This window comes from Mastomys coucha, unplaced genomic scaffold, assembly GCF_008632895.1.
Source record: "Mastomys coucha isolate ucsf_1 unplaced genomic scaffold, UCSF_Mcou_1 pScaffold21, whole genome shotgun sequence".
NCBI classification, from domain to species: Eukaryota; Metazoa; Chordata; class Mammalia; order Rodentia; family Muridae; genus Mastomys; species Mastomys coucha.
In genome coordinates, this window is record NW_022196904.1 from 102,776,838 (window position 1) to 102,794,090 (window position 17,253).

Genomic DNA, 17,253 nt, shown 5'->3' on the forward strand with positions numbered 1-17,253 from the left:
CCCCCAACACACACACCATGTGACTTAATGTACAATAAGGCTAGGAAATGGCTCAGTGAGTAAAGCTCTTACCATGAAACTTCAAGGGCTTGAGTTCAGAGCCCTAGACTCCACATAAAGCTGGACATGGTGCTTCAATCCTGCAATCCCATCATTCATCTGTAACATATGATGAGATGGAAGCAGAGGTGGGAATTCCTGGATGCTCCCAGGGCAGCTAGCCTGACATCTACAGGTTGAAAATAACAAGATAACCCGTTCCCAACAAGATGAAATGTAAGGACTGACACCTGAGATTGTCCTCTGAGCCCCATAGAAGTGCTAAGGCACACCTGCATTCACAGACTCCAACCCAGGCAAGCACACACATCATACACACAAGATTGAATGTGCATGCATGAGTTTGTGTGTGTGTGTGTGTGTGTGTGTGTGTGTGTGTGTACATGTATGGTAGCTATTGCTGTCTATGTTCAAATGCTTGTTCATTAATCTGCTGTGAAAAATAAGACTTTAAACATCCGAACTGGTTTAGAAGTTATTAGGTAACCCAATGAAAACAGAAAATGCTCTATAATAATACAGCTTAGCTATCTCATTTCTATTCATTTTTGCAGAATTTTTATTTGCCTTTCCAGCAATTAGTCTTTTCAGAAGGAATAATCCTCTCCAACTATAGCAAGCCATAAACTACTAAGAAAGGTCTACTGGGGAAATAATAATAATTGCTAATAATTTTGAGTGTTTGCTATATGACAGGCACTATTCTAAACACCTTCTATTGCTTGATTATGTAATCTATACTATAGCCCTGTATGGTAAAGGCTGTTGGCTCAGCCATAGTGCAAATGAGGAGCCTGAGATAGATAGCCAGCAGCAGAGGGCAAGGATTGACACCAATCCCTTGAGTCCCTGCAGTGAGCCACTGCCCCCTGTCAATGCTGCATCCTCTGTGGGCAGTTCTTTGCAGCCCTGTCTATATCAGAGCAATGCACTCTCTTCTTGTAAAAAAGCTAGAGTCAAATGTTAAGTAGAATTTTATGGAGATAGTTGGATGCTTGGCATCAGGGTGGGAATTCCAGACTCTCTGTCCAAGACCCTTGCTAACTTCTTGGTGTGCATCACTACACATGGGGTGAGGTCTTCCCTCCAAGCCATTTAGCTGATAAATGGTTCTGTTAGCTTTTTTTCCAAACAAGGAACATCTCTACTCTTTAGGCTCTTGTATCTTTTTTTTTAAATAAGTAATTTTATTTTATTTATTTTGTGTATGTGAATACACTATTGCTCTCTTCAGACACACCAGAAGAGGGCATCACATGCCATTATAGATGATTATAGTGGTTATATTATATAATCATTAATATATACTATATAATCATTATATAGATTATAGTGGTTGCTGGGAATTGAATTCAGGACCTCTGGGAGATCTGTCAGTGCTCTTAACCTCTAAGCCATCTCTCCAGCCTCTAGGCTCTTGTTTCTTAAATAACAATCTCATCCCTTGCCCTCTTTCCATGAAAGTTTACTCAGTTCCCATGAGCTGAACTCAAGGGTGTTCTAACTCACACATAGGCTACATCTTAATCTTCCCCTGTAGGTAGCTAGGCTCCTCATTCACTGTGGTGTGGTTCTGTTAGTTGGACTGGCAGAAGCCAGGCTTATTTACAGAATCTGAAAGTTCTTAGGAGACACTTCACAGACAGCCCCATGTCTGACAAGAATCCTTGGAGCCTTAGTGCTAATCTTAGGAAGCCTTGTCTAAGCTGTGTATGTGCTAACGTCCAGTGGGCACAGTGATAATGAACTAGTATGGCGTGTCTCTAGTTGCTTCTCTCAGGTTGAGCTCTTAGGAAAACGGCTAATTACACCATCTATGCAAAGACTCCTTTCGACTTGATGAACTGAAAGGGCCCAGCAAGTTCCCATGCTCTTGGCTTTGTGTGATTATAGATGATCTCTGGGATCAGTAGACCCATGAGAAAATTAACATCAAAATGACCACATTAAGAAAACCATTTAAACATAAGCAGAGCAGAGGGATTTTTTTTAATGTATTTAATCACTTAGCAAATGCCAGCTTTTCATCAAAGTCTCTATGTGCCTTGCTTTCTTGTTGAATCAAATCAAATCTGTTAAGAAAAGAAATAGTGGAACTTGGGACTATCATTTATTGCCCCAATTATGACCATTCCTCCATAGGTGATGAAATATAGTCACAAGGACAAAAAGCAGTGAGCAATAGTGTGTGTGTGCGTGTATGTGTGTGTGTGTGTGTGTGTGCACACGCATGTGCGCACATCTGTATGTGTAAATATGGGCGCCGTTCCATGTATATATAAGATCAAAGGAAACCTTGGATGTCAGTCTTTACCTTCAACTTTGTTTGAGATGGGTTCTCTTGGTTTGTTTTGTGTTTTGTTTTGTTTGTTTCTTTGTTTGTTTGTTTGTTTTTACTGTGTATGCCAGGCTATGTAGCCCAGGGCTCCTAGGAAATTCTCTTGTCTTCATTTCCCATCTCTGTTTAAACAGGCAATGACAAGTTTGTGCTACATACCTGACTATTTTACATGGATCCCAGAGATTCAAGCTCTGGTCCTCAAGCTTGCATGGTAAGCACCTTTACCCACTGAGCCACCTCTCCAGACTGTGATTTTTAAAAGCAATGTAAATATGAAATTACTTGCAATTAAAAAATAGAGAAATATCACTTATTCCAAAAGGTGATCTGTGACAGATAAATAGTCACACACTTGGACACCATGTCACAACAAAAAGGGAATGGCAGAGGAGGATGGGAGGAGGGGAAATCAGAGAAGAGAGGAGACTATAAGCAGAAGACAGAAAGTGAGAAGAAGGTGAGAGAGGAGGAAGAGAGCTGAGGAGCTGGCTTGGTCAGGAAAGCACTTATCTTGTGAGCATGAAGACCCAAGGTCAACCTCAAGCCTCAGAAGACACACAAAATCTGGGTGTGATGGATAGAACTTGTGAGCCCAGCACTGGAGAGGTGAAGGCAGGTGGGTTATGAAGCTCACTTTCCAGCCAGCCTGCCCAGCCTGTTTGGCAAGTTCCAGGATAGTTAGAGACCCTGTCTCAAAAACAAGGTGTGACGGGGCTAGAGAGATGGCTCAGGATTTAAGAACATATACCACTCTTGCAGAGGATCCAAGTCCAGGTCCCAGCACCCATGTGGGTGTCCCAGAACCACCTGTTAATCCAGTTCACGGGATCTACCACCCTCTTCTCACCACCATGGGCACGTGCGCTCACTGCAAATACCCACATTATGGACTCACACATATACGCATAATTTTAACTTTAAAAATTTTTTTAAAAGATTTATTTTATTTATTTTATGTGTATGAGTACACTGTAGCTGTACAGATGGCCGTGAGCCATCATGTGTGCAGCTGCTGGGAATTGAACTCAGGACCTCTGCCGGCCCTGCTTGCTCTGCCTCCCGCTCTCTCCAGCCCCACTCACTCAGGCTTAATTCACTGTGGCTGTCTTCAGATACACCAGAAGAGGGCGCCAGATCTCATTACGAGTAGTTGTGAGCCACCATGTGGTTGCTGGGATCCGAACTCAGGACCTTCAGAAAAGCAGTCAGTGCTCTTACCCGCTGAGCCATCTCGCCAGCCCCCAACTTTAAATTTTTTTAAAGTTAGAAAAGCAAGATGGATGGCCACTGAGGACTGAGAACTTCTACACTGGCACTTAAACACACACACACATGCTCACACATGTGTGAACACACATACATGTACACATACAAAGAGAGAAGGAAAATGAGGATGAGGAGACCTGAGAATCTCAGAAGGGAATTTCAAAAGCCAATAAATTCAAGATAGAAATGAGGAGAAAGGGGAGCCGGGGCTGGTAGCAGGGCTGGCGAGCACCGTTAGCCCGGCTGTCGCGCAAAAGACTCCCCGGCGGCTGACAGCCCTGGAGGCGGGACGACGGAGGACCATCAGCCAGTCTCGTAGCTCGATCACCCAGGAAGAGAAGCAGATTCCTAAGCAGATAAGAAGAGCGCATTCAGTTTGGGACACCATTTGCAGCTGGAGATGGGGAATGGACTGTCAGACCAGACTTCCATCCTGTCCAGCCTGCCGTCCTTTCAGTCCTTTCACATTGTTATTCTTGGTTTGGACTGTGCTGGAAAGACAACCGTTTTATACAGGCTGCAGTTCAACGAATTTGTAAATACCGTACCTACCAAAGGATTTAACACTGAGAAAATTAAGGTAACCTTGGGCAATTCGAAAACAGTCACTTTCCACTTCTGGGATGTAGATGGTCAAGAGAAATTAAGACCGCTGTGGAAGTCATATACCCGATGCACAGATGGCATTGTGTTTGTGGTGGACTCTGTCGATGTTGAGAGAATGGAAGAAGCCAAAACTGAACTTCATAAAATAACTAGGATATCAGAAAATCAGGGAGTCCCTGTGCTTATAGTTGCTAACAAACAAGACCTGAGGAACTCACTCTCTCTCTCAGAAATTGAGAAGTTGTTAGCAATGGGTGAACTGAGCTCATCGACTCCTTGGCATTTGCAGCCCACCTGTGCAATCATAGGAAATGGGCTAAAGGAAGGACTTGAGAAACTACACGATATGATAATTAAAAGGAAAAAAATGTTGCAGCAACAGAAAAAGAAGAGATGAATGGCAGTACCTTTTATGTCGGTGTGGAATAGGTTTTCCTTGGTCTGATTTCTGACAAGCTGAAGAGTGTCTACAGCCTGGTTTGCCTGTCTGCCCTCATGGATGCTATTAAAGCTTTGTTTTGTTGAACAGTCAGATACCCAACTCTGTTGCCTTGTGGAAGATGAGTCAACACGATGCTTCTTAAAGTGGTCTCTTCTCCCTGACCCACAAATCTTTTGGTACTACCATTTTAGGAAGCCAAAAAAGGCTACTAATTGACCAGAAAACAATTTTGTGGAAATTTGACCTGAAGTTAGTAAAATAAAAGTTTGAAGAGTGAAAAAAAAAAAAAGAAAGAAAGAAATGAGGAGAAAGATAGGTTGTAATAGGAGCAGCCAAGGGGGTACACTCAAAATTTGGGAAGGTGAGACAGAAGGATTGTGAGTTCAAGACTAGCCTGGGCTATACAGTAAAACCCAGTTTTAAAAAAGAAAATAGGTACTGGGTGTGCTTGGCGATACAGCAGTGGCCTAAAACATACAAGAGCATGGATTTGATCCCCAATACTGCACAAAATAAATGAAAATAAAGCTGAGTGTGGTAACTTCCACCTTTAATTCAAGCATTCAGGAAATAGAGGCAGGCAGATCTCTGACCAGCCTCATCTATATAGTAAGTTCAAAGACAGCCAAGGATACATATTGAGACCCTCTCTAAAAAAAAAAATGTGTGTGTGTGTGTGTGTGTGTGTGTGTGTGTGTGTGTGTGTAAGAAATAAAAGAAAGGGAAACTGAGGCCACACCCCGGGACAAGGTTATCTGGCTTAGCAGCCCAGCTGTCCACTATGGGAATATGGGAATAGCAGCCCACTATGGGAATATGTTGGTGCTTGCCATCACTGCCTTTTGAAAGCCTGCTTTGTTAGTTAGCAAGAGCCTGTCCTTGGTAGGAAAGTTTCCTTTTCAAACTTAGAAATTTGATGTTTACATGGAAGCTTATTCTCCAAAGGTTGTCATATATTCATTTCTGTAAAGGCCTTCACAGTATCTTTAACTTTGCTACCTAAGCCTAAAAGCTCTTTTGATACAGTAAAGCTCCCAATTGGTCTTATTTTGGGTCTTCTGGACATTGTTGCTGCCTCATTTAACAGCACCTGGTCTTTACGATCGAAATCCCAGCATGTATCTCTCAGATCCAAAGCCTCTTTTCAAAGCTAATTTAGATTTTTTTTTTTTTTTTTTTTTTAACAATGCAGCTCATCATCACGGGACTGCGAAAGGACCAGATCTTCTGGTTTGAGCTACCATTCCTAAAATGTACTAGGTGAGGGTGTCCTTATTATCCAAGTGTCTCACACAGGAGAGAGTCCAGGTTCTGTGCGCAGCTGGTAGTGAGCCGCATGCTCCCGGGCACAGACAGCAGTCTTGTCTCTGCCAGTAAGTCCTGCTTCCAGTGGCTGCAGCCTTCTCCTTTCAGCTTCTTTAGACATCTCTGAAATCTGTAGGAAGGGCTTTGTTTTGTTTCTGTAGTTTTCTTCATTTGGAAAAAGCAAAATGGAAACAGTTTTCCTTTTACTAGGTATCATTTATGCAGACCTATCTAGAATGAGTCTTTCCTGCAGTGATTGAATTCAGAGTAACGTCGTAGGCTCTGAACCAAAACAGACCTGGGTCCTACTTCTGCCTGCATGGCTTCACCAACCTGCTTCTACATTCAGAAGTAAACTTGATCAAGTCACCGAGCCAGCTTCTTCCTTTTAACAATGTGCAATCTGCAAAACCGGGATGTCTTAGTTACTTTACTGGTGCTGTAATAAAATACCCTGGCAGAACCAACAGGAAGAACAAAGGATTTATTTTAGTCTTCACTTCAGGGGGATATAATCTACCACAGCGAAGATAGGGTGGCAGGAGCAGGAGGCTGCCTTGTCAGAAATGCATCCACAAAGAGTGCACAGGAAGTGACGTTTGGCTACGTAGCCTCAAGGCCCGCCCCCAGTGACCTACTTCCTTCTGCAAGGTTCCATCTCTGGAAGGTTCCGTGCCCTTCCCAAACAGTGTCACCAGCTGGGACCAAGTGTTGGAACACTTGAGCCCATGGAGGATATTTCACGTTTAAACCTCCAGGGATAACCAGAGCGCTTTCGAGGATAGTATACAGAACGAAAGCAGCACATAACAAAAGACTCAGTCCACCTCTGTCCTGTCTCATACTTTGTCTCCATCCCCAAACTCACTTCTCCCCTTCATCGATTTTGCATGTTCAAGCCCAGCAAGCTCAGCAAATTCCTAAAGAGATTGAAAAATGCTGTTTCTGACATGCAAAATGGCTTTCATCCCCTTGGTTGATGCTCTTTTGTACAATATTTAAGAAAAAAATGTCCAACTTGCAAAAAGGGAAGATTGATGTTAACACAGCTGGGAGAGCCACAGAAAAACGCAGTTGCAGTAAGTGGTGTCTGTAGGCATTGTCCCCTCTCAGAAGCAGCTGAGCAGCCTGAGAGCACCAAGGCAGTTAGTTATAGCTGTGGGTTTAACAATTGGAAATGCTGAATTTATTCATGTAATCTCTCTTTCCCTACTTATCAGCTACTCACAGCTAAAGATGGGGGTGGAAAGGGAATCTTAAGTTTTTCCTGGCCACTTCTACACTCAGAAGTAAACCTTAACTTGTGAACACATTTGCAACACCCCCTTATTCCCAGTACAGTCTTTGAAAGCATGACAAGAGATGATGTAACTGCATAAGAATCCCTTCCTCTTAAATTTCCAGCATTGTTTAAGCCCCTACTTCTGTGACTCTTAGCCTGTGGATAGAGACCTCTTTGGTGGTCATATGACCCTGTTATAGGGGTCATATATCAGATATCCTGCATATCAGATATTTATATTACAATTCATAACAGTAGCAAAACTGCAGTGAAAATAGCGTTATAAGATTGGGGTCACCACACTCTGAGGGACTGTATCTAAGTATCACATGGTTAGGAAGGTTGAGAGCCGCTGTACTCACTCTCATTGATCGCCTTTCAAGCCACCCCTGGCTCTGCTCTGGTCCAGCATTTTGGGCCCTCAAAAGTACTTCTTGGAAAATTAGACACGTTTCTCTTAAAAATCTAGTAGAGATATGCCACCATGGATGGGATGGGGAGGAAGCCAGGATATTGAAAGAACAGCTTGGTAAAGGCTAGAGAGGCAGCTCAGTGGTTTATAGCATGTGCTGCTCTTACGGATGAGACTGGATTGGTTGCCAGCACCTACATTAGGTGTTTCACAACCATCTGTAACTGCAGCTCCAGGGAATCTGACACCCTCCTTTGGCATTCTCAGGTACCTGCATACACATATACACATGGCATTCCCTCACATAATCAATCTCAATCTTTCTTTCTTTCTCTCTCTCTCTCTCTCTCTCTCTCTCTCTCTCTCTCTCTCTCTCTCATACACACACACACACACACACACACACACACACACACTCTTCAAAATGAAAAGAATAACTGAGTAAAAGTTAGCATTGATTCCCCAAAATCTCCCCACCCTAGAGAGTCTGTACTCTTGGTTACAGAGAACACTTCAGACTGGAGAGCAAGAACTTTGAATTTTTTGTTTGCAAACTATATATTCATAGTGGAGAAATATAAAATCCATAGCAATCCGAGAGCTGGTCTTGAGTCTTACAAATCGTGCAGTTGTGCTTCATCTTCTTTATACAGGGATCAAGGATAAGACAAGCTGCTGCAGGCTGTCTTTATGAGGTCCCCATCTGCTTTCTAACTTGACTTCCCATTCCAGATCCCACACTTGATGGGGTGACGGACAGACCAATCTTAGACTGCTGCGCCTGTGGAACTGCCAAGTACAGACTCACGTTTTATGGGAACTGGTCCGAGAAGACTCATCCAAAGGATTACCCTCGTGAGTACAGCAGCTACTTTATGGGTCAGGGGAAGCACATTGCTAATGCTCCATCTGATCATGGGATCTGTTAGCTGAGCTGTGTCAGGCCTGCTCATTAGTATCCACTGATTTGTGAAACTTGCACCCCAAAAAAGCAAATTCATGGACACACACAGAGACATAGTCCTGGTATACTTTTAGATTCTTTGTATGACATTGTTCTATCAGTTTTATCTGTGCTTCTTTTATCTTCAAGCCAACATTTTGTTAGCCTTGGTCCTCCTAAAACAGCTATACCCACATTACAGAACAGACTGCTGTTAGAGATGACTGGCCAAAGGATTCTCTTGACTCCACAGACAGTGTAGCAGTTACTCAGTGCCTTCAATCGTAGTGTCAGTCATCAATCAATACACAGTATCCCCGCTGGATCCATCTAATGCCACATGACCCCAGACTCAAAGCAGCCGATACCAGTCCATAAGAGTTGTCATGAGGCCTCAAAGTCACTATGTGAAGAGAGTATCCTAAAATAGGACACTCTCCAGCTCTTTTTAGTCAGACAGTTATCTCAACAAATTTGCAATGAGCAGGCACTCTTCTAAGCCCTTAAAAAATATGACAGTGAGCAGGAGAAAAGATTCAGCAGTGGGTCCCATGCCATTTAGGGACTGTGGGGAAATAGGCAGCAATCAAATAATCAAATGGAATTTGTTGTTGTGAGTGGTGAGCTGACCCACACGATATTAAGCATGTTTGCTCATGGCATATACTTGAATTGAAAAATAGCCGGCTTTGTGGCTAAACTCCCTGAAGATCAGAGAGAAGTCACCATTTGTCCAGTTAGATGTGCAAAGTCCTGCCTTTGCTTTATGTTTCCTCTAAGACCTGGGAGGGCCCATTCTCTGCAGCCTTGGGAGGCAGGATGGCTGTGGGTGGCACTGGGCAAATTGTGTCTGAGAATGGTCTGTTTTGTTCTTAGGAGTTTATTTCACTCTGAAGTTACCACAGCTGGGAAGAACCACAGAATAGGAGGGGAGACTTAAAAGAGGGATTGGGGCCAGGTCTCCAAAGGCAAAGGGGAAAAGGGTGCATGGTGAGGACTTAAGTAGGCCCCGGGTATATCAGAACCTCCCTTGGTGCCCAAATAGCCCACCCAAAGGGTACTCCAGCATTCCTGACCAGATCAAGAGGCTTATTATTTAATTTAACTCCCATAAAGTTGAAATTTAGGAACTTATGAGCCTCTGGCTAAAGCATTCCTCGGACTCCGGGATTCAGCCTGCTCTAGGCTCAGCTGTGTGGGAGACCCTGGTGAACAAACTTAGCCTCTCTGCCCTGGAGGGGGCCCTTAGAACCGGAATGCTAGGGAAAAAAAATGTCCTACAGTGTCCCAGCTAACAGAAGAGATAAAGTGGCTGGGCCATTACTCATCTTTTGTGGTCCTAAGGAGTTTTCTCATTTCTGTTTGGCCACTGTTATCTCCCAGAATTTAGGTGGTCAGGGGATGGCACCAAATCATTCATTGTCTCTGGGCCTCTGGGGCAAACCACATGCAAACCTACAGAGAGTTTCTGTGGTGCTGTTGAGAGCTTAATAAATACAGAAGACGTATGTTCATGATTCCCGGGATTGTCCCATCGTCAAGTGTCACATCACAGAACCAGGATGTGCAGAATTTTTCTGTTGAAAAACTTTCATCTTCAAACACAGAATCGCATTTACCACATTGTGTTGGGATTATTTTTTTTTCTGGAAGTTTCTTCCCACAAACTGGAAACTCCTTTGGGATGAAAGCTATAACCTGCTCTGCTCATCTTTGAGTCCTTGCCCCTGTCCATGCCTGGTACCCTCCTGAGGACTAGATGGTGACTGTGGACCATACCTAATACCATCTGGGAGGCAGATATCTAGCTAACACTTAGTCATAATGCTCAGCACTAATCAGGAACCGCACCAGACCGTCCTTGTAGGGCATCCGGTGGACTTGGTACTTGAAGGACTGGGCCACTGGGAAGGACACAGGCAATGGCAGTGATAGCTTCTATTAACATACGCTGCAGGGATAATTCTGTCATGATAACCAGCCCTGTTGTCAGCCCAGAGAAGCTTCCTGACCACAAACTGTCAAGTGCCAAGTCCCTTGTCTCTTTTTAATTAGTCATCCAAAATGTCACTTTCCAAGCAGGGATCTTGGGACAGAGGCTCTCGGCCTCTTCAGTCTCTGCATCCTTTTAACATGTTTAAGAATCACTGAGAGCATCAATATACTTATGTTAAATCTCTCAGTGTTTCCCTTAGCTGAGAAATGTTTTAATTACTTATTAATTGTAAGTTACATAGCAATAATAAATACATTGCATGTTTAATAAATTTGTCACATGCTACCATATTATGAAAGTGACTGTGCTAGCCAAAGAAAGCAGTTGTGAAAAGGGTGTCATTGTCACCTGGACTGACACTCACTTTTGCATTCAATCTAGTGACTTACACCTTTGATAGAAGTATGTGAAGAAAATTCTACCCCACATGCATGTGTAACTAGAAAAAAGGAGTGTTTAGGGGCATTGGAGAGATTGTTCAGTGGTTAAAGGTATTTGCTCCTCTCACCAAGGCCCTGAGTTTGCTTCCATACACCCAGTCACAGCAATTTCTAACTCAGGGATCGGACCCCTTCTGCTGGCCTCGGCTGGCACCTGCACACATGTGGTACATGTGCAGATGAGCAGGCATACATATACACATACACATAAATAAAATAATTTTTATATTGTCATAATCTTTCAAGATACTTACAGAAAATCTCTGGTACTATAAACTACTTCAAAGTCTACAAATAGCAGAATTTTGTTAAGTCCAGTTACGATGCAGAATATGCAAGTATGCCAATAGATTTGTATTCTGTGACCAAAATTCACTGCTTACCTTTTTGGATCTTTTACAAACACATGATTGTGTAGCCCTGATGTTGGCCATATGGAAAATACTGGTTTATTGAGAATCACAGGTCATCCAAATGCCAAGACTTCACACTAAACAGTATCAAAACCATATCCATTCTCAGAGGATAGAGCCCATCAGGAAAGTGATGGAAAACTGGGAAGCTATCAAGTTCACAGTAATGGCTACAAGTTTCCCAAGATTCTGAGTTTTGCTTGAAAACTCAGATTTTATTATTGGCAACAGATACTGTCAGTTGTTTTCCTTGAAGTGACAGACTGACTTCATTTTTTGAGAAAAATGTCTGCCAGATTCCCAAGTCTGAATAACTGTAATTTGCCTGTCATTTGTTCTTTCAAGTAAAAGTGATGTTTTATGAATGTGCAGAGTGGCTAGTGTGGCTTGCACCTCAGAGAATCACTAAGTGCCTTCACTGAGGACAATCAGAGTGCTCCAGTCCATAGAGCAGAGCAGCTTCACATTTTTATTGCTTTTTACATTCTGAAATTAGTCACTATGAATAACAAGGTGTGTATTTAGTAGTCAAAACTTCAAATGTCTCGTTTTTTTCTGTTATGTGAAGAACACTCATGCAAAATTGAGCCTTTGGTTGTCTACTGTGAACGTGTGGCCCTGAAGAAGACAATCAGCTACTAATACAGGCCAAAGCTATTGCCCCGGCCCATCTTTAATGCCAGTGTCAACACACTACAGCAAGCAAATAATGTCTTCATTTTGTTATGAAATAGTTTTAATCTCTCAGATTCCCTGAAAGAATCTCAGGGTTCTCATGAGTCCGTGGGTCACACTTTGGTAACCTCTGCAATGGGCTAAGAAAACAAACTTGGGTGTTCAACCTTCAGCTGTCCTTGAGTAACTTACCTTTGAGGATCATAAGGACTGCTACATGGGGGACTGAACAGTACCATGTCCAGTCAGCCACCACACACAGTCAATCAGCCACCCTGAACCTTCAGACATTGTGAATTGTGTCTGCAGGTGTCTCTTCTCAACCACTGTACAAAATGCTTTGTTCCAAATGGTGCTTCTGGGTTTCTCTCCTTGGGAGAAGTCTGCATTCCTCTCTCTGGGAAGGGCTAGTTATGGTGAGACAGAGGCAGAGGCTGGAGAATGGACCAAATAGCTTCAGGCATTCCTCTTCTCTGGGACTATCAAAACCTCTGCTGGACATCCGGAAACTGTGCACTTCTTCCCAAACCCTCCCAATGAAGAAGCTCTTGAGATACATTTAAGGCTAGACCATGTAAGTTTTACCTCCTAATTCTGTAAGTGAAAAGGTCTTGACACACAAGAAAGTAGCATTACAGAATCAGATGGCCAGAGAAGATGTGAACCAAAATCAAAGCTCAGACCAGGTACAGCTCCTTTTCCTTCCCTTGGGATCTATTACGAAGCAGTCAATAGTTGGATAACGTCTGAACTAAAACCAAAGCTGAGAGCCAAGTGGTTCCTTTTGCCTTCCCCTAGGGGCTGTCATGAGGGCAATCACTCTTCTGTCCTCTGCAGTCGGATTAAACATCTAATGCACAAAGCATCATCCAATGTGAAGTCAATTGATACTAAATTCTGTGCCATCCCACCTGCTGTTCTGCAGACAGCCAGACTTAGAAGCCAGAGAGAGAGCATTGCAGGTTTGTTGAGCTTGAACACATTGCTGAAACCTACTTCAAGTGTCTGTCCTAGGCATTGCCAGACTGTCACTCCCAACTGTGGGAATTGTGGGAGGCACCGCTTCCCAGGAACAAGGTGACCAGGCCCATAAGGATGCCTTGAGGGCTGGACATGTGACTAGTCTTCACATAGCTTCCTACAGATGCTAAGCATCTTCCATCACTAGCTCTCATAGGGATCTGGGTTCTTGACAAATTTTTTCATCCTGTAGATAGCTTGTCATCTCCCAATGACTTCTTCCACTTTGGACATAGCATCATTTAATACTATATGACAAATAAATATTGAAGAATATTTTCTTATATCCAGTTTTTAATTTGATGACACATTAGCTAAAAAATTAATATGGCCACTGGGAAATTATCCTATACATTTAAAGTTAATTTTACAATGACATTCAGCCAGCTTCTCCATTGGGTCACTTGCTTTAAGAAAAAATTATGTCCATGGGGGCTGGAGAGATGGCTCAGTGGTTAAGAGTACTGGCTGTTCTTCCAGAGGACCTGGGTTAATTCCAGCACCCACTCAGTAGCTCACAACTGTCTGTAATTCCAATTCTAGGCCATCAGGCACATGCATGCAGACACACATGCAGGCAAAACACCAATGCACATAAAATAAAAATACATAAGTCATTTGAAAAATTATTTCCAATCTCATGAAAAATTATCAAACTAGTGCTAACCTGATGACTTAATATTTTTATCCTTTTTGTTCATCTAGTTATATGCAAAGTTTCTACATCACATTCACCTCATCGAATCCTAGTTTTATGATTAATTTTCTCTCATAGTTACCAGTTCCAATCTTGTCTTACTTCAGACAAGTCATCTCACTATTCTTTTATCAGCCATTAAGGTGATGTCAGGACTCCTGAAAACAGAGAAAGCACTGGAATTAAAAAACACGTGTAAATAACATAATAATAGCCCACCAGTACTGCCTTCAACTTCTTCATATCTCCATGCAGGAGCAAGTAGTTTCTGTGTTTTTAATCTAATGTTAATCTCAAGTCAACTAGTTGTTACTTACCTATGTCTATTAGAAACTGATAGTTGGTAGATGGAGAGACCCACAGCCAGACATTAGGTTGAACTTGGCAAACCCCAAGAAAGAGTAGGAGGAAGGATTGGAGGTACCAGAGCAGTCAGGGACACCATGAGAACATGGCCTACAGAATCAACTAAGCAGGACTCATAGGGGCTCACAGAGACTCAGGTGGCAATCATGGAGCCTGCCTGGGTCTGACCTAGGACCTTTACAGATATGTTGTGATTGTTTAGCTTGTTCTTGTGGGACTTCTGACAGTGGGAGCAGGGAGCTGGCTCTGACTCTTTCGTCTGCTCTTAGGACCCTTTTCATCCTACTGGGTTGCCTCATCCAGCCTTGATATGAGGATTTGGCCTAGTCTTGTTGTAGCTTGTTATGCCATTCTTGGTTGATATCCCTGAGAGACCTGCTCCTTTCTGTCTGATGGGAGATGGAGGAGCAGCGAATCTGGAGCAGAGGGCAGACGGGGCTGTGAGGGGTTGGGAGTTAGGGACGGGGAGGAGTGGAGGAAGGGGAGCTTCTGGTTGGCATGTATTGTATGAGAGAAAAATAAAGAGAAAAAAAAGTTGATTGTTGGAAAGAGTCACCCCCACACACTTAGTGATTTTCCCATAAATTCTTCTCCAATTTCCTCATATGTTATTGGCACAAATGAGTTCTTTTGTGTCTAGTTTTAGTATTTTTCTTCTTCCCTTAACAATCACTCATTTTGCACAGGTTTCCACAGTCCTTATCAGACAACCATTATAGAGGGAAGATCTTCCTCCTTTATTTCCAGACTAATCTGGATTGCTTTTATCTAATAAGCTCTGTTAGCAACTTAAATAATGGCATTGTTATCTCGCTTCTAATTTGCATACATCTGCTTTTATGCATCCTATTATCTTCTGTGTCATTTGGATGGCCCTTTTGTGCAGTTGGTAAATTTCCATATTGTTTACTTTATGCTGGCTTCCCTCCTTTCTGTATTTTTGTATTTGTTAATTATTAATGCACGCGAGGCTGTGAATTTTCCTCTTAGTTGATCTTCCAGCCCTTCCCAGAGGTCTTACCATAGACCTCTTATGTTCACTGTTCCCTTGATAAAATGCTTTTGTGCACTTTACCTTCTGGACATAGATGTTAATTAGTGGAGTATTTTAAAATTTCTGAGAGGTTGGAGGTTTTTTTATTTGTATTTTTGTTCTTGGTTTTTTTTTCTTTACTTTGTTTTGATCAGCACGTATGTGCTACATAGCTCCTTCTTTGCTGTATTTACTGTTTGTTTATTTAATAATCCAGTGTGTGTTTGCCTTGGTAAGTTTTATTTCCTATTCCTTCATGAGCACTAGGCACTGAGGGATACTCTCTTCCCTGCCCACTGCACAGCATCACTGGTCCATGTCAGCCTCCCCCTCCCAGCCCACTGCACAGCATCACTGGTCCATGTCAGGCCCCTCTCACACCATTTGCTTTTGACCTCATTCCACACAGGCCACCATTATTGTGATTAGCCATACCGATTTTTTCTTTTCATTTTTATATGTCCTGATTAGCCTTTCTGTTCCTTTTTAAATTTTATACTCTTTTTTTTTTTTCTATCACCCAGTTATATCTTCTTCTGGTCACAGGCTGGGCTGCCTGGGACCCTGTCTCAAAACAATAACAACCAGAAGTTATCTGACTCCCTTACATTAACATCACAAACGTGCTGATATCACCGCACCCCGAACTTTTGCATACCTCATATTCCTTAGCTCTCTGCCACCTTTCTAGCCACACGCATACTTTATACTGATTGATTTCTAGAATGTTATTTCCTGATCACCATAATTTCTATTTTCAGTCTTTAGACTTTGCGTGTCTCAACCACCATAAATTTCTCTAAAGCCTAGGTCTCCCCTGGCCCTTTGCACTTCTCTCCTTGGGTACTTTCTGCAAGGACATTCTCTAACGATCTTTGCAAGGCAAGCCTTGATGGTCTACATGCCTGGGAATATCTTGTTATGTTCTCACACTTCAGTGACGTGGGGCTGAATATGAGGCCAAGGTTCAAAGGCATTTTCTTTTCTACTGTTAAGCATTTGTCTGTACATCCCACCCTCTAGAGAGTGCTTGTCAACCTGATGTTTGCTTCTTGCTGAGTGTTCTGCACTTTCTCTCTGCTTTTCAAGTTTTTCTTTCGTCTGTCTGTCTGTCTCTTTGATATTTCCTCTTCATCTTCCTATGATAACAGGTTTTAAGTTTCAGAAACTACTTCCCTACTTAACAGGTCCTTTCCACATGAGATCTTGTTTTTGCCTCTTTCTTTAATCCTAAGAAATGGTTGTTGTCAAACATTTCATCTCTTATTTTCCTTTCTGAGCCTCTGCCCTAGTTAGCTTTAACTGTCGACTTGACACTGCCTAGAGTCAGTCATCTGTCTGAGGAGGGAAGGCAGTCTCAGCCTGAGCATAGGAGAGGCAGGCAGACACGTGTCTGGATCTCTAGTCTTAAGTATTTTGGTGTGGGCTCCCTAAGGAAGACATTCTTATATAAAATTGCTGCACACTTAGCACTAACACTGATGAAGCACTGCTGTCCAGTGGAGACACGTTGTTTAACTTACATTACTCGTGCCTCTATGTCTTCTTCATGGATACCACATAACATCATAGAATACAAGCTGCCTGTATCAGTAACGTGGGAAAATTGAAATGTTCTAGAAGCTGTGTTTTAAAAAGTAAAAGAAAGCCATAAAATTAATTTTTAAGAGTTGTTTTATGTATGTAAGAGTGTTTTGCCTGCATGCATATATGTATACCACATGCATGCCTGGTACACTTAGGGTCCAGAAGAGGGTCTCAGATCCCCTGGAAATAGAGTTGCAAGCCACTGTGTGGACCCTGGAAATTGAACTTGAGTCCTTAGCAAGAGCAGCAAATGCTCTTAACTGCTCAGCCACCTCTCCAGCCCCAGTAAAATTAAATTTAATGTTCTATTTTATTGAAGCCAGTACCCCAAATCATGTCATGGTAACATAAAATTGGCCTGAAAATTCA

General features: G+C 42.6%; 2 protein-coding genes across 2 annotated transcripts in view; both read left to right on the plus strand.

The window, feature by feature from the left end:
- Spon1 (spondin 1) overlaps positions 1-17,253 on the plus strand; it is a 283,458-nt gene that overhangs the window by 120,088 nt on the left and 146,117 nt on the right. Inside the window, exon 5 of the mRNA XM_031387957.1 lies at positions 8,447-8,569. Within this exon, the coding sequence (XP_031243817.1) occupies positions 8,447-8,569 (123 nt within the window). The remainder of the gene's footprint in view (positions 1-8,446; positions 8,570-17,253) is intronic.
- LOC116102822 (ADP-ribosylation factor-like protein 4A) lies at positions 4,031-4,812 on the plus strand. Its single transcript, XM_031387958.1, has one exon. It carries the CDS (start codon positions 4,068-4,070, stop codon positions 4,668-4,670), a length of 603 nt encoding a protein of 200 aa, XP_031243818.1. The 5' UTR covers positions 4,031-4,067; the 3' UTR covers positions 4,671-4,812.